At 47.8% G+C, this 24,995-nt stretch overlaps 1 protein-coding gene across 2 annotated transcripts in view; it reads right to left on the reverse strand.

Annotated features, from left to right (window-relative positions):
• The window catches only part of CAPN12 (calpain 12), a 34,340-nt gene extending 11,332 nt beyond the window's left edge, over positions 1–23,008 (reverse strand). The window contains exons 1-13 of one of the 2 annotated variants that reach the window (XM_081922058.1): positions 22,747–23,008; positions 20,464–20,539; positions 16,612–16,733; positions 15,475–15,608; positions 12,293–12,461; positions 10,748–10,831; positions 9,191–9,276; positions 8,243–8,317; positions 7,322–7,494; positions 5,271–5,440; positions 3,896–3,907; positions 2,568–2,776; positions 1,530–1,572 (exon numbers count right to left, since the gene is read on the reverse strand). In XM_081922058.1, coding sequence (XP_081778184.1) covers positions 1,530–1,572; positions 2,568–2,776; positions 3,896–3,907; positions 5,271–5,440; positions 7,322–7,494; positions 8,243–8,317; positions 9,191–9,276; positions 10,748–10,831; positions 12,293–12,461; positions 15,475–15,608; positions 16,612–16,733; positions 20,464–20,539; positions 22,747–22,974 — 1,581 coding nt within the window. In that variant the 5' untranslated portion in view covers positions 22,975–23,008. The remainder of the gene's footprint in view (positions 1–1,529; positions 1,573–2,567; positions 2,777–3,895; positions 3,908–5,270; positions 5,441–7,321; positions 7,495–8,242; positions 8,318–9,190; positions 9,277–10,747; positions 10,832–12,292; positions 12,462–15,474; positions 15,609–16,611; positions 16,734–20,463; positions 20,540–22,746) is intronic. The other variant, XM_081922059.1, reaches the window with a different exon arrangement.
• Between the last annotated feature and the right edge of the window lie 1,987 nt (positions 23,009–24,995).

Genomic DNA, 24,995 nt, shown 5'->3' on the forward strand with positions numbered 1-24,995 from the left:
CCCGGGGCTGTGTGGAGGGAGTGGGATGGAGGGAAATGGACAGAGTACACATGCACATTCAACTGCCTAATGAAGGGGTGCCCAAAATTTTTTCAAAGAAGGCCTGATTTGAGGAAGTGAACATGCACGAGGGCCGACCAAGGTTGTTGAGCGTTTTTTAGGATTGATCCAGGCGGGCCGAATTAAAAGGTAAAGGGACCCCATTAGGTCCAGTCGTGACCGACTCTGGAGTTGCGGCGCTCATCTCGCTCTATAGGCCGAGGGAGCCGCCGTTTGTCCGCAGACAGCTTCCAGGTCATGTGGCCAGCATGACTAAGCCGCTTCTGGCGAACCAGAGCAGCACACGGAAACGCCATTTATCTTCCCGCTGGAGTGGTACCTATTTATCTACTTGTACTTTGACGTGCTTTCAAACTGCTAGGTTGGCAGGAGCAGGGACCAAGCAATGGGAGCTCACCCCGTTGTGAAGATTCGAACCGCCGACCTTCTCATCAGCAAGTCCTAGGCTCTGTGGTTTAACCCACAGCGCCACCCGCATTAGGCCCCCAGAATCAATTTTGGACATGCCTGGCCTAACAGCATTTGCTTCACGCAAAAGATCAAGTCACAGAGATAAGAAAAGAAGAGTCGTTCTATTGTCTGGAGAGGTCACTTCCCGGTTTGCATGGAAATGCTGCTTTTAACGGAGCCCAGTGACTGAAGCACAGAACCATACTGAGGCAACACCAGGTGCTGAAATTTCGTGCCCCTAACCATTTTGCACCTGCTCAACTGCCTTCTGGTTTGCAATACAGTGGTACCTCGGGTTAAGTACTTAATTTGTTCCGGAGGTCCGTTCTTAACCTGAAGCACCACTTTAGCCAATGGGGCCTCCTGCTGCCGCCGGAGCATGATTTCTGTTTTCATCCTGAAGCAAAGTTCTTAACCTGAAGCACTATTTCTGGGTTAGCAGAGTCTGTAACCTGAAGCGAATGTAACCTGAAGCGAATGTAACCTGAGGTACCACTGTATTCTATCAGGCACTGCAGCTGTGTCTGCTGTTTGAGGGCTAGAATCTGGCCTCATGTTTTAAGAAAGCTGAAATTGTGAGGATGCCGAACCCAAGCCAACAAACAAATACACCCGATCTTCTTAAAGCACTGCCATAGAGAATAAGCTGTCTTTTGTCCTTGTTGAATGTGGATTACAAAATTTTTGCTAACATTTTGGCAAATAGGCTGAAGAGGGTTTTGGTTGAGGAGATACATCGAGACCAAGCCGGCTTTCTCCCTGGCAGACATTTGTCTGATAATACAAGAAATATAATTAATGTTTTGGAAAAATTACAAGTAAATATTAATACTAAAGCAGTTTTAATTTTTATAGATGCGGAGAAGGCCTTTGACAATATTTCCTGGAATTTTATGAAGAAAAATCTTCAGGGTATGGGGGTGGGCCAAGGGTTCGAAAACGGTATAAGTGCAATTTATTCAGAGCAGAAAGCTAAATTGATAGTTAACAATGTGGTGACATAGAGAATAAGCTGTTACCTGTAGTGCTTTATCATCTGCGCTGACTTCTTCACCAATTTCCCTAGAAGGCAAGATAACATCGTCTAGGAGTGCCTAAACATGCAGGTACGGGCATCACCTCCAATCCCGCACTTCTTATATTTCTCCCTTCATATCCAAAATAATCAAAATCCTACCATTTATTAATTAGTAGGGTTTAGGGGTCGTTGTTGTCCCCAGAAAAATCTACAACAATAGATTTGGGCAAAGCGGAAATGTGGATGAACCCTAAGTTAGTTGTGTCTAGGAATGCTGATGGGTCTACTCTAGAACTGAATACCACCCATACTTACCATATTTTTCGCTCCATAAGACGCACTTATTCCCTCCTAAAAAGTAAGGGGAAATGTGTGTGCGTCTTATGGAGCAAATGCAGGGGGGAGGCAGGCAGGAAAAGCCCCCAAGAGCCGCACACAAGCTCCGCGCAGCTCTTGCGGGCTTTTCCCCAGGAGGGAAAAGGGACTGACGTGGCCAGTCAGTCCCTTCTCCCTCCTCGTAGAAAAGCCCGCAGGAGCTGCCGCTCCTTAAAGGGTGTGCGGCTCCTGTGGGCTTTTGCGGGAGGTGGGGGTATTGCCATAGCCGCGCACACCCCCTCCGGCGGGACAGGCTGCGCCTGACTATGGCTTCTTTAACCGCGCGCAGCCTCTCTCAGCTGGAGAGGTTGCGCACAGCTAAAGAGGAAGCCAAGACAGTGAGTGGGCTGGATCCCGCTTGCTGTCTTGGCTTCTTTGCTCTTTGGGGCTGGGGGGGGGTGGAAACCCAGGCTTCCCCCGGCAGCCCCAGAAGCTCTGGGAGAAGGGGACAGGGACTAGGATTTTTCTTCTTGATTTCCCCCTCTAAAAACTAGGTGTGCCTTATGGTCCGGTGCGCCTTATGGAGCGAAAAATACGGTACCGACTGAGGCTAACTTTTAAACATAAAAATCAAGTTCTTTAAAAAACCAGTGGGAACAGGGAGAAGGTACAAGGCTGGCACAGAAGCCTTGAGGCTTAGACCCTCTGGGGCATCAGAACTCACCGGAACCAATGTTTCTTCTCCGTGAAGACGCGGATGGTGAATTCAGCCTCAGCCAGAGGGTTTTGAAGGCTGGTGACGATCAGGTATTCTCCGGGGGGCAACCGGATATATTTGGTGATGTCTCTTAAATACCCGTAGGCAGTCGGCCAAACTTGTTTGAGTTTGGGGAGCAGCTGTTTTCTTTGAGCTGTGGTCTTCAGCTGTAGATACTGGAGAAAGAAAGTCGACAAGGCTTTTCTCCCTGGGAGGAGCAGCAGTTTCCCAGGCCATCTATAGAGTACACTGTCACTCTTCTGAACACACTGTTGTGGCGAAAAGGTCTCCAGAGCCTCCCATTCAAATGAACCTACCTGGACCCCAAGATCATCTTCTGAGGACCTCCTTCGTGTGCCTCCTTCTCGAGAGGTCTGGAGGGTGGCAACACGAGAACGGGGCCTTCTCTGCAGTGGCTCCCTGTCTGTGGAATGCTCTCCCCAGGGAAGTTCACCTGGCGCCTTCATTATACACCTTTAGGCCCCAGGCAAAAATGTTCCTTTTCAACCAGGCCTTTGGTTGATTTGATTTACATCCTATTCCCTTTTAAAATGTGTTTTTTTGGAGGGTGGGGTTATTGGGTTGTCATTTTTATTTTTATTATGTATTTTGTGGTTTTATATCTTTATTTTATTCTATTTATTTTATTTTATTCTGTGAAAGGCCCTGAGGTGTCTGGGTGTGGGGCGATATATAAATTCAATAAATAAAATTATTATTATTATTATTATTATTATTATTATTATTATTATTATTCAGTCCCTCATGAATGCCCCTCACCCGGCCTGCTGTAGCAGCTTGGCAGACTTCATTTTTGTTCCACATAACACTGAGGAGGTACATGAACAGAAGTGGCTTATAAGGCTGGGCAGTGCTTTTTTTCTTAAAAAAAAGTTTAGAGGTACTCTCATTTTCCTACTCATATTGAAATACTGCTCCTCAATGAGGCCAAACTTAGATTCACAGAATGTTTAGGGGTATGCGTACCCCTGCATTCCCCCCCGAAAAAAGCACTGTGGCTGGATCAGAACCACGCTGCTCCCTTCCTAGCAGGTGGGTCACTGTTGCTTACCCAGGCAGTAGAGAGGTCAGCACAGTGCAAACACGGTGACGGAGTCAACCCAGCACTCCTGCTGGCGCACTTGCACTGTGCCAACCTCCCTTTCAAAAATCATTTCCAAATGGGTTGTAGCTTTCCTATCTCAGCCCGTTCCTTAACTTTTGGGTGAAGCAATTATGCAAAGAGAGAGAGAGAGACGCCCCTTCAAGACAATACAAACCACTTGGATTATTACCTCTTCGGACATCTGCAAGAAAAGAAAGAGAGGAGGAAAATTTATAGGAGGGCCATGAAGCTGCAACCAGGAAATTAAATGCATTTTTCTCTCCCTCCCAACAGTCCCACCTCCAAGTTCCCCCTGATTTTGGCAGTGGTGGTGACAACAACAGACTGACACGGAATTGGGATGCCTGGAGAGGTTTAAATACCCAGTACGCCCTACAAGCCCAGTGCCCAGGTAGGGATGCAAACTGCTACCTCTGGGGTCATCAGATTGGTCATTTGAAGAGTGACGGGTTGTGTGTGATGTTTGCCCTGCATGTGTGTGTGAGAGAGGACTCAGCTACACTTGTCAATTATATCGTTATAACTGCATTATAAACATGTGGCACCAGGTGGTGCTGTAGAGCAGTGATCTGTCGCCAAAGTTATTTTCCATTAAGAGCTTTTCATAGCATATTTTTCTATAGCGTTTTTAAAATCTGTATAGATCCAGCAGGAATGTGGGGTAGCCACACCCACCACTGACCCCTGGACAGGTGGCATGGGATACACACTCCTGGTGTGTATAGGATTGCAACCTTGATTGGTTGTTTTTTACTTAGTATCAGTTGCTGCTGATCCTTCTCAAAAAGACACACACACACACACACACCTCCCCGCCATTTCATTTTTGGATTGTAACTGTCAATGTTTTTAATCACAAGTTGCCCTGAGAGAGTCAATCCACAGAGCGGCAGAAAAGGCAATTGATAAGCTATGATATTACTAACATAGCGGACAGACCACAGCTGGTGGGGCGGGGCGGTGGAGTGGAAGAGGGGGCTTATTAGCAGATAACATGGAGAGGAAGGACATGTTGTACCAGGTCAGACCATGAGTCCATCTATCCCAGTATTGTCAACACTGGCTGGCAGCAGCTTTCCAGAGTTTCACACAGGGACATTCTCAGCCCTGCCTGGATGTCAGGGACTATACGTGGGACTTTCTATATGCAAAAAGATGCTCTAGAAGCAGACTACCACCAAGCTCAGGGCCGGCCCATTCATGAGGCAGGTGTCTCAGGCAGTGAAATCCAAGGGACGTCACCACAGAAGTAAGGAGAAGCAGCTGCAGTAGCTGAGGGCCTCGCTTCCTGGGGTCTCGGGAAAATCACGTGAGGCCTCTGCACGATATCAGCAGAAGCTGAAGCCACACATCCCTGGTAAGTGAGGCTTTGGCGGCGCTTAGGGGTGGGCAGGCAGCACCTTCCCATTTCGCCTCAGGCGGTAGAATGGGATGGGCAGCCCCTGTCTAAGCTACCAATTGGTTTTACTTCATCCCCAGGTGGGTCTTCTGGCAAACTTTGTCACCAGACACAATATTTGATCCAGTCGGCCTCATGCACTCACCTGAAAGATGTCATAGCCTATGCAAAGGAAACCCTTATTGCTCCTGCGCCGATCCTTCTGCGTCAAGGAGACAAGGAGGGAGCAGGAGGGATGAGGGACCTGTTTTTTCCTTCGCTTCTCGTCCGGCTCCAGCAGTGAAAGGTGGAACTGGGGGTTCATCCAAAAGGTGTCTACACAGTGAGGAAAACAAGTCTAAAGCCACTCAGATAACTCAGATATTTGGGCATGTTTGGGGCCTAGGGCTGTGGGAGAAATTGTTTGGGAAACTCCTTGCAGTGACATTGCTTCTCCTCAAACTTTACTACGCTACTTTGAGGGCCCTCCAGCAGCGACTTAGTTTCTTCCACACCTCACCAGGACATCACCTGCTGAAAGTGCTTTGCGGCTCCATGAACAGCATTGAAGTGCACTAGGTGTGCGCTTTTAACTGCCGGCAGGTGGTGCTATCCATCTGGTACGTAGGCTGAGACCCTATCTGCCTGCAGACTGTCTCGCCAGAGTGGTACATGCTCTGGTTATCTCCCGCTTGGACTACTGAAATGCGCTCTACGTGGGGCTACCTTTGAAGGTGACCCGGAAACTACAACTAATCCAGAATGCGGCAGCTAGACTGGTGACTGGGAGCAGCCGCCGAGACCATATAACACCGGTCTTGAAAGACCTACATTGGCTCCCAGTACGTTTCCGAGCACAATTCAAAGTGTTGGTGCTGACCTTTAAAGCCCTAAACGGCCTCGGTCCAGTATATCTGAAGGAGCGTCTGCTCCCCCATCGTTCTGCCCGGACACTGAGGTCCAGCTCCGAGGGCCTTCTGGCGGTTCCCTCACTGTGAGAGGCCAAGTTACAGGGAACCAGGCAGAGGGCCTTCTCGGTAGTGGCACCCGCCCTGTGGAACGCCCTCCCATCAGATGTCAAAGCGATAAACATCTACCTGACATTCAGAAGACATCGGAAGGCAGCCCTGTTCAGGGAAGTTTTTAATATGTGACATTTTAGTGTATCTTTCATCTTTGTTGGAAGCTGCCCAGAGTGGCTGGGGAAACCCAGCCAGATGGGCGGGGTACAAATTATTATTATTATTATTATTCACCCTGTGGAACGCCCTCCCACCAGATGTCAAGGAGATAAATAACTATACCACTTTTAGAAGACACCTGAAGGCAGCCCTGCATAGGGAAGATTTTGCTTGATGTTTTATGATGCTTCTATAGTTATTGGAAGCCGCTCAGAGTGGCTGGGCGGGGTACTAGTAGTAGTAATAGTAGTAGTAATTCAAATATGTTTTAAGAAACACTCAGAGCTCATCCACACCTCTTGAGATCTTGGCTCTCACCCTCCATATTACTGCAATTTGGGGCTAGGAACCAGAAGACATTTCCACTTGTCAGAATATAACATGCATTTATTGAATCAGCTACAGTGGACGCTCGGGCTGCGAACGTGATCCGTGCGGGATGCACGTTCGCAACCTGCAGCGTTCGCAACCTGCATCTGTGCACACATGGGTTGTGATTCGCCGTTTCTGCGCATGCACAAAGCGCGATTTAGCGCTTCTGCACATGCACAACCACTGAAACCAGAAAGTAACCCGTTCCGGTACTTCTGGGTTTTCGCGGTCCTTGACCCAAAAAAACTCAACCTGAAGCGGCTGGAACCCAAGGTATGACTGTACTCACTTTTAATCTTACCACGAGTAGCACACCACCACGTCCTCACAAGCATGCCATGTTCCCACAACATTCCTTGCCTCATTATCTGCTTGCATTTTCTGCAATGTCCCGAAGGCGATAGGTCTCCCCCACCTTGCCTGTGTTGCATCTGCCTGGGGTGAGGGAAATCTGTGGCCCTCTACATGTTGCCCAACTCCCACACTCATCGGTCCTAGCCAGCAAAGCCGAGTCATGGACGGATGATGGGAGTTGCAGTCCATCAACCTCTGAAAGGCCACAGACCCGGCGCCATACCCAATTAATCTGCTCCCAGCTCTGAGCTTCCGTGAGCCCTGCCAGTGCCGCTGCTGTCTATTCCCCTTCCCACACTCCAAGGATTACCCCAGGGGTTGAAGGTCCGGTGTCCACCCGCAGTGTGGCCTTTGACCCAGCTCCCTTGGAAGCAGTCGCCGCCGTACCAGCCAGATGGGGAACTCTCCCCTTCTGGCCCATCAGTGCGGAAGTGGCAGATCTCCAAGACATCGAAATGATGTATTAAGTCGGACAGTTGCATCCTAGAGAGAGAGAGCAAAACAGGGGGAAGTATGCAACACCATGGTTTTCCCAGTAGTGATGTATGGAAGTGAGAGCTGGACCATAAAGAAGGCTGATCGTCGAAGAATTGATGCTTTTGAATTCTGGTGCTGGAGGAGGCTCTTGAGAGTCCCATGGACTGCAAGAAGATCAAACCTCTCCATTCTGAAGGAAATCAGCCCTGAGTGCTCACTGGAAGGACAGATCGTAAAGCTGAGGCTCCAAGACTTTGGCCACCTCAGGAGAAGAGAAGACTCCCTGGAAAAGACCCTGATGTTGGGAAAGATGGAGGGCACGAAGGGGACGACAGAGGATGAGGTGGTTGGATGGTGTTCTTGAAGCTACCAGCATGAGTTTGACCAAACTGCGGGAGGCAGTGGAAGACAGGAGTGCCTGGCGTGCTCTGGTCCAGGGGGTCACAAAGAGTCGGACACGACTAAACAACAACAAAAAAATACTGGGGCAAGGGTTAACCCTGACTGTTCCCTGACTATGGTGGTCCCGCAAATGCTGCTGTCAGTTCATTGGGGTGGTGCTTTTTTTCAGCCAGAGCACAGTTCCGGCACCTCTCAGGACCTTTTTTTCTTGGGAGAAAGCACTGGTTAGGGGTGAGGGCGTTTGTCTGCCAATTTGGGCATACGTCAAGGTGAGCTTTTAACCCTTTTAAACACTCCCTTGCAGAACTCCACCCCGCAAAAAAGAGTTAAGATCTGGGGCTCTGTTTCTTACCAAAATTCCCCATCTTCTTGTTTCACATGCAGCTGCTCCCGGAGTCCAGGGTCCACATAACTCCAAAGAGGTGAGCTAGCGCAGAAAAACATGGGCATTCACAAACGTACTTCATTGGAGAGTTTCATAGGCAAAAAAAGTTGGGCTGGATCTACACTGACCTGTTTAACGTTACAGAAACGATATTATATATATTGTTCTAAAACGTCACAGGTAATACTTTCAAATTAAAATGTTTTTCTTACCTTATCGCTCCCCCCTGCCCCACCCCAAACTCTGCTGGTTTCTCTACAGCGCCCTCTGGTGTCACATTTTAATAACGATTTAAGAACGTTAAGAGCAATGCGTCGTTTGTCACTCTGCGTTTTGAAATCCATTCTTTAACCCTTTTTTTACGTTATAAACCATGAGTGTAGATACGTCCCTGGTTAGTGAAGGTGAGCACCATCGACGCTGTGCAATTTAAAAGCACATTTAACACACATCCAAAGCATGTGGCTTCCCCCTCAATGAATCCTGGGAGGTGCTGAGGATTCTGGGAACTGCAACTTCGTGAGGGGTAAGCTGTCGTTACCAAGATTTTGGGGGAGGGATGAAAAGGTTTTGAAGGGACACCTGAAAGTGAGAAGGCGAAGACAATTGCCAAATCTTTGCTGGAAGAGGGCCAGTCACACTAAGTTCCTGACTCCCATTTGTGGACCTGCTTAAGCCTTTTTAACATTAAAACACTCTGGGACATGAAATGATTACGGCACTTGCCCTGGAAATGGAGGCTGTGGACATGAAACTCAAGAGGACCACACAGCTAGCTATCAAGAGACCCACATATATCCATCATCTCAGGCACCCCCAAATTTTGCAAGGCAGTATAATGTGATTGCTTGCTCAGAATGCCTCTCCTGGTATTGTGCCCTCGTCTTGCCCCCAAGAGCCTCCAGGCAAACTCACGTGTCGCTCCAGCTGCCGTTCCACTCAACCCTGCCCCATGGATTCCGTAATCGCAGCAGCTTCACCTTCTGGCCCCCCACATGGACCTAAGAATGAGCAAAATAAATAGCAGGTGGCCCCTATGTTTTATAGCAGAGAACAGCCAGCAGGGACATTTTTTACACAGAGACCCCAAAAGGAGTTAAAGACCAGGGGCACTACCAGGTGCTTAAAAGAACTGAGGCACGGGACACAAATTTGCAAGCGGTTTGCACATGTTGCTATTGCATTCATATCCTGCTTTTCCTCCAGGAAGCTCAAGGCAGTGCAGGTACCGTAGTTCGTCTCCTACTTTTTAATAATCCTCACAACAAGCCTGCGAGGTATGTTAAAAATGATCGGCAGGGACTGGCCTAAGGTCACCCGGCAAGCTTCATGGCTGGGTAGAGACTTGAACCCAGGTCTTCCGGACCCTAGTCAGGTACTCTAACCACTTTGCCACACTGGCTTTCCATTGGCCCATGCCAATTCAGATAGATAGACAGATAGATAGATAGATAGATAGATAGATAGATAGATAGATAGATAGAGGTAAAGGTAAAGGTAAAGGTAAAGGTAAAGGTAAAGGTAAAGGTAAAGGTACCCCCTGACCATTATTTCAGTTGCAGATGACTCTGGGGTTGCGGTGCTCATCTCACTTTACTGGCCAAGGGATCCGGTGTACAGCTTCCAGGTCATATGGCCAGCATGACTAAGCTGCTTCTGGCGAACCAGAGCAGTGCACGGAAACGCCGTTTACCTTCCCGCCAGAGTGGTACCTATTTATCTACTTGCACTTTGAGGTGCTTTCAAACTGCTAGGTTGGCAGGAGCAGGGACCGAGCAACAGGAGCTCACCCTGTCACGGGGATTCGAACCACCGACCTTCTGATCGGCAAGTCCTAGGCTCTTATTGGTTTAACCCACAGCACCTCCCGCGTCCCAGACAGATAGATAGATAGATAGATGATAGATAGATAGATAGATAGATAGATAGATAGATAGATGATAGATAGATATAAATTTAGGCCAACTATGAAATGAAAAGCTGCTCTGTAAGAAAAGCTCTTCTAACAACAAGAACAACAGTGAGAAAGGAGAAAGGAGGGAGGTGATCCACACTGGTACAAAATATCTCAACCTTGAGAGCCAGTGTGGTGTAGTGGTTAAGAGCAGTAGTCTCGTAATCTGGGGAACTGGGTTCGCTTCCCCGCTCCTCCACATGCAGCTGCTGGGTGACCTTGGGCTAGTCACACTTCTCTGAAGTCTCTCAGCCCCACTCACCTCACAGAGTGTTTGTTGTGGGGGAGGAAGGGAAAGGAGACTGTTAGCCGCTTTGAGACTCCTTAAAGGGAGTGAAAGGCGGGATATCAAATCCAAACTACTACTACTACTACTACTATTCTTCTTCTTCTTCTTCTTCTTCTTCTTCTTCTTCTTCTTCTTCTTCTTCTTCTTCTTCTTCTTCTTCTTCTTCTTCTTCTTCTTCTGCCTTGCAATGCCCCTGGAAGAGGCTGATCTGGAATCTCCCAAGACATACCTTGCGGAATCCGGTGATGGAATAGGCATGCCCTTTCAGCAGTTTCTCTGGGGTTTGTAGTTCAGTCTCCTCAGGACCACTAGCCTGAAGAAAATCAGGATGGACAGCACAGTCAGACCCACACCATCACCCAGAACAATTGGGTGACTAACTCTCTCCCCCCCCCCCATTTGTCTATAGCCTTGAATATGTCTCTGAATACCAGTTGGTAAGATTCACAAGTGAGGAAAAGGTTGTGGCACTCGGGTCCTGCTTGAAAGTATCCCACAAGCATCTGGTAGGTCACTGTGAGAACAGGATGCTGGACTAGATCCCCTTTGGCCTGATCCAGCAGGTCCCTCCCTAGAGTTACGAGTTTGAGGGTGCCAGCCAGACTCCTGGATCCGGTAAGAGTTAGAATTGAATGAAGGCTTGGGGTGTTTGGCTGAGTGCTAGATGCTTCGAACTCCTGGATTCAGCAAGTGTTAAAAGTGTTAAAAGGCTAGACTCCAGGGTGACAGGTGTCAGGTCAGGGAATTGGAGGCAGAGAAGGGGGAGAGAATGGAACAGAGATCCGGTTCCTTTAATTAGCAGCTGCTCTTCCTCGGAGGAGGAAGGTGATGAAGGGCTGTCAGGAGGCAATGAATCCGAGAGGGGGGAGCCAATTCCGTGGCCCAGCCACTCTTGCAGGAGGAAGGAAAGGGGTTGGGCTCAGGAAGTGGATATGCTGGGGGAAACGGACTCACCATGATGGAGACTGACTTTTTTGAGCTCTTGTAAATAGCTTGAAGAAACCAATAAATCTTTGTAAATATGGCTGGATTCCTGGACTCTTATCTCTACTAGCACCCACCAATCATTCCTGACAACAGGGGCCCTCCCTCAACAGATAGCCAGAGTTTAGAGTGGAGAGGTTAGGAGAGATGTGACTTAGAAGGAAACCGAGGGAACATGGCACTAGAGAGCAATATTTATTTTGTCTGCTTGGATCTAAGGAAGCTCCTGCAGCCAATCGGAAGCTGCTGAAGCCCTGTCGGATGTTCGGCTTCCAAAAATAGTTCACAAACTGGAACACTCACTTCCAGGTTTGCGGCGTTCAGGAGCCAAAACGTTCAAGAACTAAGCTGTTCGGAAACGAAGGTAGGACTGTATTTAAAACTTTCAGTCAGTGGTGTAGCATGGGTTATCAGCACCCGGGGCAAGGCAAGTAATTTGCACCCCCTAGCCCATGGATTTGTGCCCCCTAACCCGTGGATTTCCCTAACCCCCAGATGTTGCACCCGGTGCGGCCGGCCCCTCCTGCACCCCCCACGCTACGCCACTGCTTTCAGTCCCCACTCCTGATGTTTTTGGACCTTAACTTTCATCAATCAAGACTGAGAGCTAGTGTCGGGTCTGGCTCAATAGAGGCTTGGGGGTCTCAGCCCCTGGGAGCTGACCCACAGCTTGGTTTCGCCACTGAAGCCGCTGAGAAGATATTGCCAGGGATTTGGGGAGCTGGGTGTGCTGATGACACTACGCCCTGCAACCCCCTTAAATGAGTGCCCACCCCCCCCACACACCTACCATAATGCTCGCTCCCATCATAGAGCGCCTCTTCAGCGCCTCTCGGATGATCTTGAAAAGCTCTGGGTTAGGTGTTTTTAGCAGAAAGATGGTCCCAACTCCGCCGGTGAAGTCCACAAAGGCTTCATTCATCATTCCCAGACTTATACCCTCGTAGGAGCCATTCAGCCTTTGCAGGAAGGAAAAGGCGGGAGTAGAGTAACAGATTGAAGAACAGAATCTGCCTTGCACTAAGTTAGACCATTTTTATATAGATAGACCTTATGCAATTGTCTTCTCTGTACACCCAAGGCAGCAATCTACTCAATGCTACGCGTTTTTCGGTCCTGAGACAACCTCCAACATTTCTCAGATGAAAATGGGGGCGTTCTGTTCTACTTTGGTGTGGGTTAGGGGGCGTTGTGTTCTACTTTGGTGTGGGTTAGCCCCCCCCAACCCCATGCCCCATATATAGGCACACTGCCCATGGAATATGGGAAAGGGTGGGGCTGGCAGAGTTGCCCCAACGGCTGTTACCAAGAAGAGTGTCGAACAATACAGTGCCGGCAAAACGCCTTGGTTACATGCGGTAAAATTGTGAGGCTTCCATAAACCCGCCTTGGGCGTCAGAGGAGACACCTGTGCCAGCAGCGTAGTCTCTATGGTTAGCAGATGTGCCCCTGTGCACCATCGCGAGGCAGGCCCCCCAGGCCGCTCCTGCTGCCGCCATCACCGTTGAGTGGATGTGTTGAGTGGTACCGTCTGGCAGAGCTGAGGAGGCAGCAGAGGTTGGCACCTGGACCCCTCTCCTCCCCTCCCTACAGGTCCCATTGCGCCACCATTCGAAGCTGGGTCACTGTCTCCTCTCTCCCTGCTGCTCCTCTTCCCTGCTTTCAGAATTCGGGGCTTTGCGTTGCATAGTGAGAAGCTGCAGTGGCTTAAGGGTTTCACAACAGCCCCAGCATTTTCAGGGCAGTTGGAGACTATGGAATGACAACTCTTTGTACAGTGGTACCTCTGGATGCAAATGGGATCCATTCCAGAGTCTCGTTTGCATCATGAGCAGAATACAACCTGTGTCTGCGCATACGCAGGTCGCGATTTGCCGCGTCTGCGCATGTGCGTGACGTCATTCTGAGCAGCGAAACCCAGAAGTAACCCGTTCCATTACTTCCGGGTCGCTGCAGGACGCAACCTGAAAACGTCCAAACTGAAGCGACTTTAACCTGAGGTATGACTGTATTTCATTTTTGAGAGTTGGTTAGATTAGGGTCTAGCTTAAGGCTGCGCGATATGTTGATATATCGTCCAAAACTGGTTTGAATTCCATATTGTGAGATCGGTTTCAAAAATTTTGGCCCAGCAATATATTGAGAATCATGGTGGGTGGGTGTGGGTGGGTGTTTGCTATGCAAAAATCACAATGCAGCGGAAACTGTGAAGCCAGCCAATGCCTCTACATAGCTCCATCCTTATTTCAGACATTGTAATATATTGGTATATGACATACGAAGCCATAGCTTAGGACTCCACTCTCTTGGGGGGCCCAAAAAAACTAAAGGAAAAAAACCCCTGGATGTATATTTCCAAAATACAAGATAAAATAACCCCTACATACAGCAACAGTGTTTTGGGTTGTGTATGGATCTATTAGGTCCATAAATTACCATATGGCATATATTGAACACACAAAAACAGCGACAACTGGTTGTTGGCAAAGGACAGCTGGACATATAAAGGGCCCCATTACCTTCAGTAGCTTAGGGCCTCATCAAACCTAAATCCGGGCCTGGGTATATCACCATGTTTAGCCAGCCATATATCACCAAGTTGAAAACCAGATATTGCCCAGCCCGAGTCTAGCTAAAACTGGGGAACCTGTGGACCTCTGGGTGTTGCTTGACTTCAACTCTCATCAGCTGTAGAGAGTTATGACTCTGCTGGCAAAGGCTGGTGAGAAAGGGAGCTTGCCAACACCTGGAGGACCCTCATTGGTGCTCCGCCGGATGTTGTTGGACTCCAGGACCCATCCACCCAGGCAGTGTGGCCAATGCAGAGGGGTAATAGGAACTGTAGTCCGACAACAGCTGGTAGGCCTCAACTGTCATGGACTGGCCAAATGCAGAAGAGTGGTGGAAGGGACCAGCTGGGGAACTCCTGGGGGAAGAAGGCTCAGAGCCAGGGGATGGGTGGTGGGATGACAATGAGTGGTCAGAGGGAGAAGACTGGGAGAAGGATGTGTCGGAAGCTGAAGAAGAGACAGGGCTTAGTGAGCGGGGAGAGTCTGTGGCAGAGAGCAGTCCAGAATCAGAGGCAGAAGCGGAGGCTGGAGAGGAGGGGGGCTAAGAGGCTGTCAACTTACAGATTTGAAAATAAGGGACCAGCAGCCTCGAAAATAAGGGATCAGCAGCCAAAATAAGGGATTTTCGGAGCGCTGGTATGTTCGACCTCTGAGCCCCTCCGAGCCAAAGGCAGAAAGCCCAGCCAGCAGCCAAACGAAGCCTCAAGCAGTGGTTCCCACAGCGCAGCAACCCGGCAAAGGGGATGCAGCAAGGAAAACCACCGCTGGGAAGCACTGAGCAAAGGTGAGTCCCCAGGCAACGTGGCGGATTTGATCAGCACAAGGCATGCAAGCTCCACCCCCAGTCATTCTTAGACTCCTTATTGGGTGAGCAATACAGTTGGAGCCTCCCTCCTCCCTGGCCGGCAAGGAGGGAAGGAGAGGAGCTGCTTCCTTTGAAACCTGGAAAATTTAAGGGACATCATCAATAAGGGACAGCAGCGGGACACAGCGCTGGGATAAGGGACTTTCCCACCAAATAAGGGACGGTTGACAGCTATGAGCTGAAGAATCCAGGGAGTCTCCCCCTTCTGCTGCGACCAGCTCCCTTCCCCCCGTCTCTTGGAACACACAGAGAAATGAAAAAGGAAGAGCAGAGATTGGTTGTGCACAGACGCAGTCTGCAACTGCTTGGTAAAATCCCTGCAGAGGAGGGTTCTTAGGCACCGGTAGGAAGGCAGGGACCTTCTATCCTTACAGCTGCTGCATTTGGGCAAAACCTACTGAGCTGCTGGGGTCACCAGGCCTGTGCTGTCTTAGTTTCTTGAATCAATAGTTGACTTTATCGCTGACCTATGCTTGACTCTGGCTCCCAACAACGCCCAAATAAAGCAGTGCATTAAATAGCTGGTGTTCCACTCACTTGGCGTAGGCTTTCTCCAACAAAGGCATCCAGAACTCATCCTTCTCCTCTGAGTGCACGAAAACCAACTTTCCATTCACAGTGGGCAGAAAGTCATCCACCACGACATCTACCCACTGCCCATACTGCCAGAACTGGGAAGCGGGTGGGTGGGAGGGAAATGAATGAGAATGAGATGCTTTTGATTAGGAGAACCACTGTTCTTTGCCTGCCCTCCAGATGTTGTTGGACTACAACTCCCATCAGCCACAGTCAGCATAGCCAATGGTCAAGGATGATGGATGTTGTAATAACAGCGGTGCTGATTGCAAGGTAACAAAACCGGCTGGCTATGAAAATGGATTAAAACTAGTAGAAGATTGAGAAGGTGATCAAAGAAGAAGAATGAAGTGGTAACACCAGGAATTTAATGGACTTGCAACGGAAGGACACGGGTGGCGCTGTGGGTTAAACCACAGAGCCTAGGGCTTGCCGATCAGAAGGTCGGCGGTTCGAATCCCTGTGACGGGGTGAGTTCCTGTTGCTCGGTCCCTGCTCCTGCCAACCTAGCAGTTCGAAAGCACATCAAAGTGCAAGTAGATAAACAGGTACCACTCCAGTGGGAAGGTAAACGGCGTTTCTGTGCGCTGCTCTGGTTCGCCAGAAGCGTCTCAGTCATGCTGGCCACAAGACCCAGAAGCTGTACGCCGGCTCCCTCAGTCAATAAAGCGAGATGAGCGCCGCAACCCCAGGCCACGACTGGGCCTAATGGTCAGGGGTCCCTTTACTTTTACCTATGCTTGCAACAGGAGTGGGAAACCTAATTACTTTTGAAAAAAATGTATTAAATTTAAATAATTTGGGTGCATTTGTTAAAATTCAAAAACTAATAAAAAATATTTAATTAATTATTTGAAAAGGGATGATGGGTTTTGTAGTCGAATGACACCTGGAGGGCCTCAGCAGCTGGTTAGATTCGAAAGCCTCCAGGATTCCATTCTGACGCTGTAAATTCTGCAATCCCTGCACCTCCGTGCTAGGAAATAGCTTTGCCTGGGCTTTGTTTTCACCCAGCAAAGTACAAGGGTAGCAGTGATGGGAATAAGCTTTGACCAGGGAGCTGATTGGACCTCCTAGAGGGGATGTAATGAAAGTCACCTGGAAGTGGAAGATGCCAGCATAGTCTGCCGTCTCAAAACTTTGACTCTGTGGGACCACCCTGTGCAGGAGATGTGGGTACAATGTGGGGGATGGTGCCGCTGCCAGGAACCAGCAGTCGCCTGTCAGAGGTAGAAAGAAGATGGTTGCTATTTATTTATTTCTACACTGTTTGAAAGACCAAATGCTCCAGAAAATAGATGCACAACATCTCAGGATTCTGTAGAAGGCGGCATCCACACCAGCTTAATTTAATGAGGATGACACGGAGATCAGGGCAAGTTCGTACATCGAGTACGATGTAGATATGACTCTCCCTGCGAAGAATTCCGGAAACTGCAGCTCAGCCCCTCACAGAACTACAGTTCCCAGGATTCTTTGGGGGAAGACATGTGCTTTAAATTTATGGTGTGTGTGTAGGCCTGGGGACACCTGCCTGTTTGTTCTACAAGCGAGGAAGTCAACCTGCTTATCTGAATTAGGAACAGAAGAGAAATTTGGTTTAATGTGCATCGTTCGCATGACCCCAAATACCTTCAGAATTCGTAGTTCTCTGAATTCTGAGAGAATGGAAAGTGTGCACAAAAATGAATGGCGCTAGGAGGGGGAAATGGCTTGCAAAAACGTGTATACTGGGCAAAATTTCATATAAAAATCTACAGTAGGAGAAATGAACACTAAAATTGTGGCAATTTTTTTTTTTGCGAGGCATTTCCAAAATAAATAAATCACTAGCCGATGCAGAAATGTGGCAAACTGAATTTAAGATAATAAAAATGCAAAACAGAGAAACCACATTGGAAAGATTTGTCCATTCCTAATATGAATTACAGTGGTACCTCAGGTTAAGTACTTAATTGGTTCCGGAAGTCTGTACTTAACCTGAAGCGTTCTTAACCTGAAGCGGACTTTCCCATTGAAAGTCATGGAAAGTGGATTGATCCGTTCCAGACGATGAAAAAACACCCCCTAAAACAGCAATTTAACACGAATCCTACTGTTTCAAGAGACCATTGAGCCATAAAATGAAGGCAATAATCAATGTACTGTACTATAAAATAAATAAGACAGTATTTTAGATGAAAAAAATTAAAATTTAGGGAGAAGAGTTGGTGGAAGAAGATTGGAAGAAATTTAAAGACTACTTACATAAATACTGCAAAATTAATGAATGTTAGAATGATGTCGGAATGAAGTTAAGTGGTTTTAGCAGCAATGTTATAAAGGAGTATGTGAAAATGGATTGTTATTAGGTGAGAATGCAAAGTTATAATACATCAAGGTAAAGGATTAAGATAAAAACAAGGAGGGAAAGGATTTGCTGAATTAACTAACTGAACTGGAATACAATAAAGGGAGGTGTGAGGAGGTCAGGGAAACGAGCAAATGAAAGACAAGACATGAAAAGATTGATTTGTTTTTAACTGTTTTTTATTTTTCTGTACTTTGTATTTTTTCTTTTTTTTCCTTCTTTTTCTTATTTTGTAACCTTTTTTGAAACTTTAATAAATATCTTTTTTTAAAAAAATAAAAAATTAAAATTTATTTCCAAACTCACTGTTTGGAGGGGGCTCAGGGTCCTCTTCCACAATCTTTTTTTTTTATAATAATTTTTATTAAGGATTTTACATTACAAAAAATAAAAATAAAAACAGAAAAAAGAAAAAAAATCCAACAAAAATTGTTAAAAACAATCAATCTTTCCATCTCCTTATTTTTCATTTACTTGTTTGTCGGACCTCCTCATACCACCCTTTTTTGTATTCCAAATCAAATTATTAATTCAACAATTTCTTTCCCTCTTTTTACTACCCAAATCTTATTCTTAGATTATTACAATCTTAGATTTTTGCAATCACAATCGGCTTGGCTCCCTGCATTCGTGGAAGCCTCAGAGAGCTCCTGTGGCTGGAGACCAGTCCCAGAGCCTCTGCAGGCACCATGGATGCCGGGGCTTGGCTCCTGACATCCGCGGAGCCACTCTAGGCATTGCAGATGTCGGGGCTTTGGTTCCAGCATTCGCGGAGGCCCCAGAGAGCTCCATAGGCTCCGTCGATGTCCGGGTTTGCCTCCAGGCAGCGGCGAGGCCTCTGAGAGCTTGGACAACTTACTTAAGGGGTTACAATCATTCGTAACCCGAAAAAACGTTAGTTGAAGCGTTCGTAACCCGAGGTACCACTGTATTTGATTTTATGGATTCTGGTCAACAAAATGTGGAGTTTCTCTGTGTAGAATTTGTTGTGGATTATCCACAGCATGGAAAATAATACCATTTTTGTTGCGTGTTTAACAGCAACTAGATACACAAAGCACGGGATGAAGGATTTGTCATCACGACGGACTGATGTAAAAGGCACAGCAGCAGAAAGCAAACAAATAGCAGCTCTGTAATAATTTGGGTTATCACTAGTTGTGGGATTGATAAGGAACAAAGAGTTTTGAAACCTTCTCATGTTTGTAGAGCGAAGCTGCTTTCTACACCCCAGACATAAACTAGTTGTTAAATGTTAATTGATAACGGCTTTCCTCCTCCCAAGGCATTCTAGAAATTGTGGTTTTGTGAGGATGATATTTGCAAGGACTGCAAGCCCTGTCCTGGAACTACAAATCCCAGGGTTCCCTGAGGGAAGCCACGTCCATTAAGCTGGTTTACTTCCGTTTAGCTAGTTTACATTTGTGGTAAAGATGTAACATCAGGCAGCAAATTAAACTTGCCTTTTTTTAACCGTTTTTGGCATGCACAAATTTAGCAAGTAGAAAGACAGCTTTACTCATGTGAGTTTTACTATAATAAAGAGGATCACAGAGAGGATGAAATCGTGCTCATTCTAAATTTTGGTATGCCAGGCTGCCACCGAACGCACAGGGGCAGCACCAACAGAAAGGGTGGCAACTCAAAATTAATGAATGACTATGGTGCTGTGGGTTAAACCACAGAGCCTAGGACTTGCCGATCAGAAGGTCAGTGGTTCGAATCCCCGCGACGGGGTGAGCTCCCATTGTTCGGTCCCTGCTCCTGCCAACCTAGCAGTTCAAAAGCACGTCAAAGTGCAAGTAGATAAATAGGTACCGCTCCAGCGGGAAGGTAAACGGCATTTCCGTGCGCTGCTCTGGTTCGTCAGAAGTGACTTAATCATGCTGGCCAGGGAGCTGTACGCCGGCTCCCTCGGCCAATAAAGCCAGATGAGCGCCGCAATCCCAGAGTTGGTCACAACTGGACCTAATGGTCAGGGGTCCCTTTACCTTTTTATATCAACAAACCTCTAATGCAGGGGTCAGCAAACTTCTTCAGCAGGGGGCCTGTCCATTGTCCCTCAGACCTTGGGGGGTGGGCAAACTATATTTTGAAAAAAAATAATGAACGAATTCCTATGCCCCACAAATAACCCAGAGATGCATTTGAAATAAAAGCATACATTCTACTCATGTAAAAACACGCTGATTCCCGGACTGACCACGGGCTGAATTGTGAAGGCGATTGGGCTGGATCCGGCCCCCGGGCCTTAGTTTGCCTACCCCTGCTCTAATGAAATACTATGTCCCCACTGTGGAAGGACGTGTGGATCCAGAATTGGCCTCCACAGTCACTTACGGACTCATTGTTAAAACCGTGTTTATGAAAGACAATCTTACTCAGCTACGAGTGATCACCAGAGAAGTGGTGTGTGGCTGAGTCTTTTCCTAGCAGAGACACTCTGCTGTTTAATTCTCTAAATCTGCATCAGAAATGCAAAAGTTGATTCTCTCTCCCCATCCCGCTGTCGAAGGCGCAAAAGCCAGGCCAGAAGACAGGGCGGAAAACTTAACAGCAAAGCAAGAAGCTACAGAGAAGGCAAACATATGACACATTACCCAGTTTCCCCTGGCGGACGTCTGTACGGTTCATTCCTTCACAGATGAAGCGGGGCAGTTGGGGCTTGCAGATGTCCTGTAAAGACAACACGGAAAAGTTGTTCCCATTACCTACTTCTGCAATAAACAAACGAACCTCGGCGCAACCAGGAGGAATGGGCTTTTGTGTGCAGGGACTGTGTCCAGTTCTGGTACCTGAGAGACAGTTCCTTGGCTTGGAATGTACTCAGTGCTTTCATTCTAAGAAATCTCCAGCCCACCAGGTGAGCTGGAGGTGTAAACCTGGCTTTCCACATTTTAGAAAAGTTGGGTCCAGCACCGAGGGCCTTCTGGCAGTTCCCTCATTGCGAGAAGCAAAGCTACAGGGAACCAGGCAGAGGGCCTTCTCGGTGGTGGCTCCCTCCCTGTGGAATGCCCTCCCATCAGATGTCAAAGAGATAAACAACTACCTGACATTCAGAAGACATCTTAAGGCAGCCCTGATCAGGGAAGTTTTTAATGTGTGACATCTTAGTGTATTTTTGGTCTTTGTGGAGAAACCCAGCCAGATTGGCAGGGTACAAATAAATTATTATTATTATTATTATTATTATTATTATTATTATTATTATTATTATTATGTGCCTCCCCTCCTCTCTGCCAAGCGGTGGCAAGAGCCCATGGGGTCTATATGTTCCTTTCTAGAATTGAGACACAGCAGAAACTGTCGTAACTTTAAGAAATATGGTTTATTCAGCTATTTACACCTCCAGTCTGCATGGAGGGAGTCCAGATTTTACAGCACAGTCCTTTGAAGAGGGGCTTGTCCCCCTTAGCCCTGGAGTCCAAGACACCTCTCCCCATCAACCCTGCAGCCAGCCTGCCCAAGATGGATCCCAGTCTTTCTCTGCCCCTTCTTCCCCCAGCACTCCTTGCTGCCAGACTCCCTTTTCCTGTTGCCTCAAACATGCAAGTTACCCTGACAACTTTCCAAATCCCTGCCTCTGTGTTTCTCAATGGCCCTAGCTTGGCCGGGTCATTTTGATAAAGCTAGCACAGGAATTCCCTTATTTTTTTGCATGTAATGTTTATTATTTTTTCTGTTTTACAATATAAAATACTCAGTTTTACACCCTTAAAATATCAGTGACTTCCCTTCTTCTCTTTCCATGGTTCAATTTATATACCGTATCATAAATCCCTGCATATTTTACAAAAGCTACACCATTCAAAAGGGACGCGGGTGGCGCTGTGGGTTAAACCACAGAGCCTAGGGCTTGCCGATCAGAAGGTCGGCGGTTCGAATCCCCACGACGGGGTGAGCTCCCATTGCTTGGTCCCTGCTCCTGCCAACCTAGCAGTTCGAAAGCACGTCCAAGTGCAAGCAGATAAATAGGTACCGCTCTGGCGGGAAGGTAAACGGCATTTCTGTGTGCTGCAGTGGTTCACCAGAAGCGGCTTAGTCATGCTGGCCACATGACCCGGAAGCTGTACGCAAGCTCCCTCGGCCCATAGAGCGAGATGAGCGCTGCAACCCTAGAGTCGGTCACGACTGGACCTAATGGTCAGGGGTACCTTTACCTTTACCTTTACACCACTCAATATTCCATTATTACACACATCAAAACTTATTTACACTGTTGAACTTATCTGAATGCTGCCAACATTTTCAGCTACACAATCATTTCCCATATATTCAATAAACGTTTTGCAGTCTTCTCTAAATGTACGTGCGTCTTCTCTTATTCTGCATGTTAGGTCTGCAAGCTGAGCAGTTTTGCTCAGCTCAAGAATTCCTCTGCAGCTTCTATTTCTCCCTTCACATCCCAAATCAACAAAACCATACCATTTATTAATTTCTGGGGTTTAGGGGTCCCCCCAAAAAATGTATAACACCTATGTTACTCCCTCCCCCCCCCCAAGATGCTAGCATCCCCAAAACACTCAACAGACTGGCTGTTGTACAATGCTTGCTTCTTTCGGGAACTATTGTATTTTTTGCTCTATAAGACTCACTTTTCCCCTCCTAAAAAGTAAGGGGAAATGTGTGTACGTCTTATGGAGCGAATGCAGGCTGCGCAGCTATCCCAGAAGCCAGAACCGCAAGAGGGATCGCTGCTTTCACTGCACAGCGATCCCTCTTGTTGTTCTGGCTTTGAGATTCAGAATATTGTTTTTCTTGTTTTCCTCCTTCAAAAACTAGGTGCGTCTTGTGGTCTGGTGCGTCTTATAGAGCGATAAATACAGTGCTCCTGATAATCAATGAACTAGATGTAAAAGGAGAATGTCTTTGTTTTGACTCACCTTTGGCCTCTGCCAAACCACCCCCTGGGCTTTCTTAGAGCCAGGTCCCAGCTTATTGTATCCAAGCGACTCGGGGCTGGGTTTGAAGTCGGGGTCGACGAAGAGCGATCCCTGCTGGAGACACTGGCGCTTCAGCTCCCCATAGTCCTGTCCCCCGTAGGGCAGGACTCGGGCAACTGCCTTGGCATCATCCTTCTCCAGGCAGATCGTGATTCCGGAGGAAGCCATAGCTGAGATCAATGGCAGCTGAGTCGTGGACTTGGGTTGGTTTATATAGAGGCAGAGGAAAGGGATGAGCCAAGGGGTTGCCCCTCCCAGGTTGGCTCAAACCGGAACCGTTCCACTTCCCGACTCGGGAACAGGGACTGTGCAATTTTATCAGGACTGTGGTCACGTAGGACAAAGGGGTCCCTGCCCTACCCATCTCGGCCTGTTATCAGCCAGCGGCTTCCACAAATGGGTGTACACTGGCTTTCTGATTTTCAACTAGCCTTCCCTGTCGGCTTCCTCTTTTGTAATCTCAGTATTGCCCCTGTAAAACTCGGCGGAGAGGAAGACGGGGGCAAAAGTTGAATGAGTTGGGTTTTGTATATAAAGGCAGCAGCTCAAACACTACGCCCAAAGAGGGGAAGAAGGAGAGGTCCCAGGAAAGGAAGAACAGCTTTTGAAGAGTATGGAGTGCATGGCAAGATTGGAGACCAAAACGACAGGAAATCCATCGAGGACTGGAGACCTTTTACTGAGTATTTAAAGAACTACCACAGCAACATGAAAACGCGAGCAGGGCTTGAAATATGAGTGACAGGGCTAAATAGGTTAAAACGGATGTGTCAAATAGTATAGAGTGGACGCTCGGGTTGGGAACGTGATCCGTGCGGGATGCACATTCACAACCTGCAGCGTCCGCAACCCGCAGCGGGGCGTCTGCGCATGCACGGGTTGCAATTCAGCGCTTCTGCACATGCGCAAAGTGCGATTTAGCATTTCTGTGCATGCGTGACCGCCGAAACCCAGAAGTAACCCGAGGTATGACTGTATGTGAATTATGCAGCATTCGGGTGTAAATATGGAAGCGGGGATGGGAAGCCAATGGGTAAAGTAATTTATGGCCTGTTAAACTTTGTAAACTTCATCTTTTTTTGTATGAAAAATCTATAAATAAATTAAAAAGAAAGGGAATAAGTTGGTTTTTCCTGTTGTTGGCACTGGCTTCAATGTCTGCCTGGCCTCTCTGCCTTCCACCCATCCCAGCAGTCACCAGCCATCACAGCACCGGACTTCTATGGAGTCACGCCATTGGTCCATCTAGCACAATGCTGTCTCCACTGACTGGCAGCGCATCTCCTGGTTTTTCAGACGGGGGTCTGTCCCAGTCCGTCCTGGAGAGGCTGCCAGGGACTGGTTTGGGAGATTGGATTTGCAGGCGAAACGGAGGCTGAGCTATGTCCCTTCCCAGCTAAGAAAATGGTTAGCCTTAGACACATATAAATGTCTTTGTCACTAAACAATGCCTCCTAAGTCTTGCTGGTGTTCAAGGCGTCACAACACTCTTCGGTTTTCAGTTTTGAGACATAGTTTGGCTGCTGGAGAGTTAATTCGCCCATCCTTTTCCGGATGCCATAAAAGCATTTAATCTTTCACAAAGGGATGAGGGAGGGCCTGGCCATCTGTTGCGGAGCAAACATTACTCAAGGTGGTTGGCTAATGGTTAGCTATCTTTATCAGGTTGGGAAGAGTTGGATTCTGCTGCAAGAACGCCTTTAAAAAATAATAATTTTATTTATCATTTTTCATTACAATGTTTCACATTAATTATAACCATACATTGAATCATTGACTTTCCTTCCATCCTTCCATGGTTCTATTTATTTATCAACTACCGTATTTTTCGCTCTATAGGACGCACTTTTCCCCCTCCAAAAATTAAGGGGAAATGTGTGTTCATCCTATGGAGCGAATGCAGGCTCCTTGGTTTCAGTGATAGCAACGCAAAGCCTCTGAAGGGCAGAGGGAGTGCTCCCTCCGCACTCGGGAGTCTACGCGTTGCTTTCACTGAAGCCTGGAGAGTGAGAGGGGTCGGTGCCCACCAATCCCTCTTGCTCGCCAGGCTTCAGGGATAGCCGCCTAAAGCCTGTGGAGTGCAGCGGGACCTCGTGCTGGACCTCAGTGTCCAGGCTGAACAATGGGGGTGGAGATGCTCCTTCAGGTATACCGGGCCCTTGAGGCTGTTCAGGACTTTAAAGGTCAGC

This window comes from Podarcis melisellensis (genome assembly GCF_964234715.1).
Source record: "Podarcis melisellensis genome assembly, chromosome: 8".
NCBI classification, from domain to species: Eukaryota; Metazoa; Chordata; class Lepidosauria; order Squamata; family Lacertidae; genus Podarcis; species Podarcis melisellensis.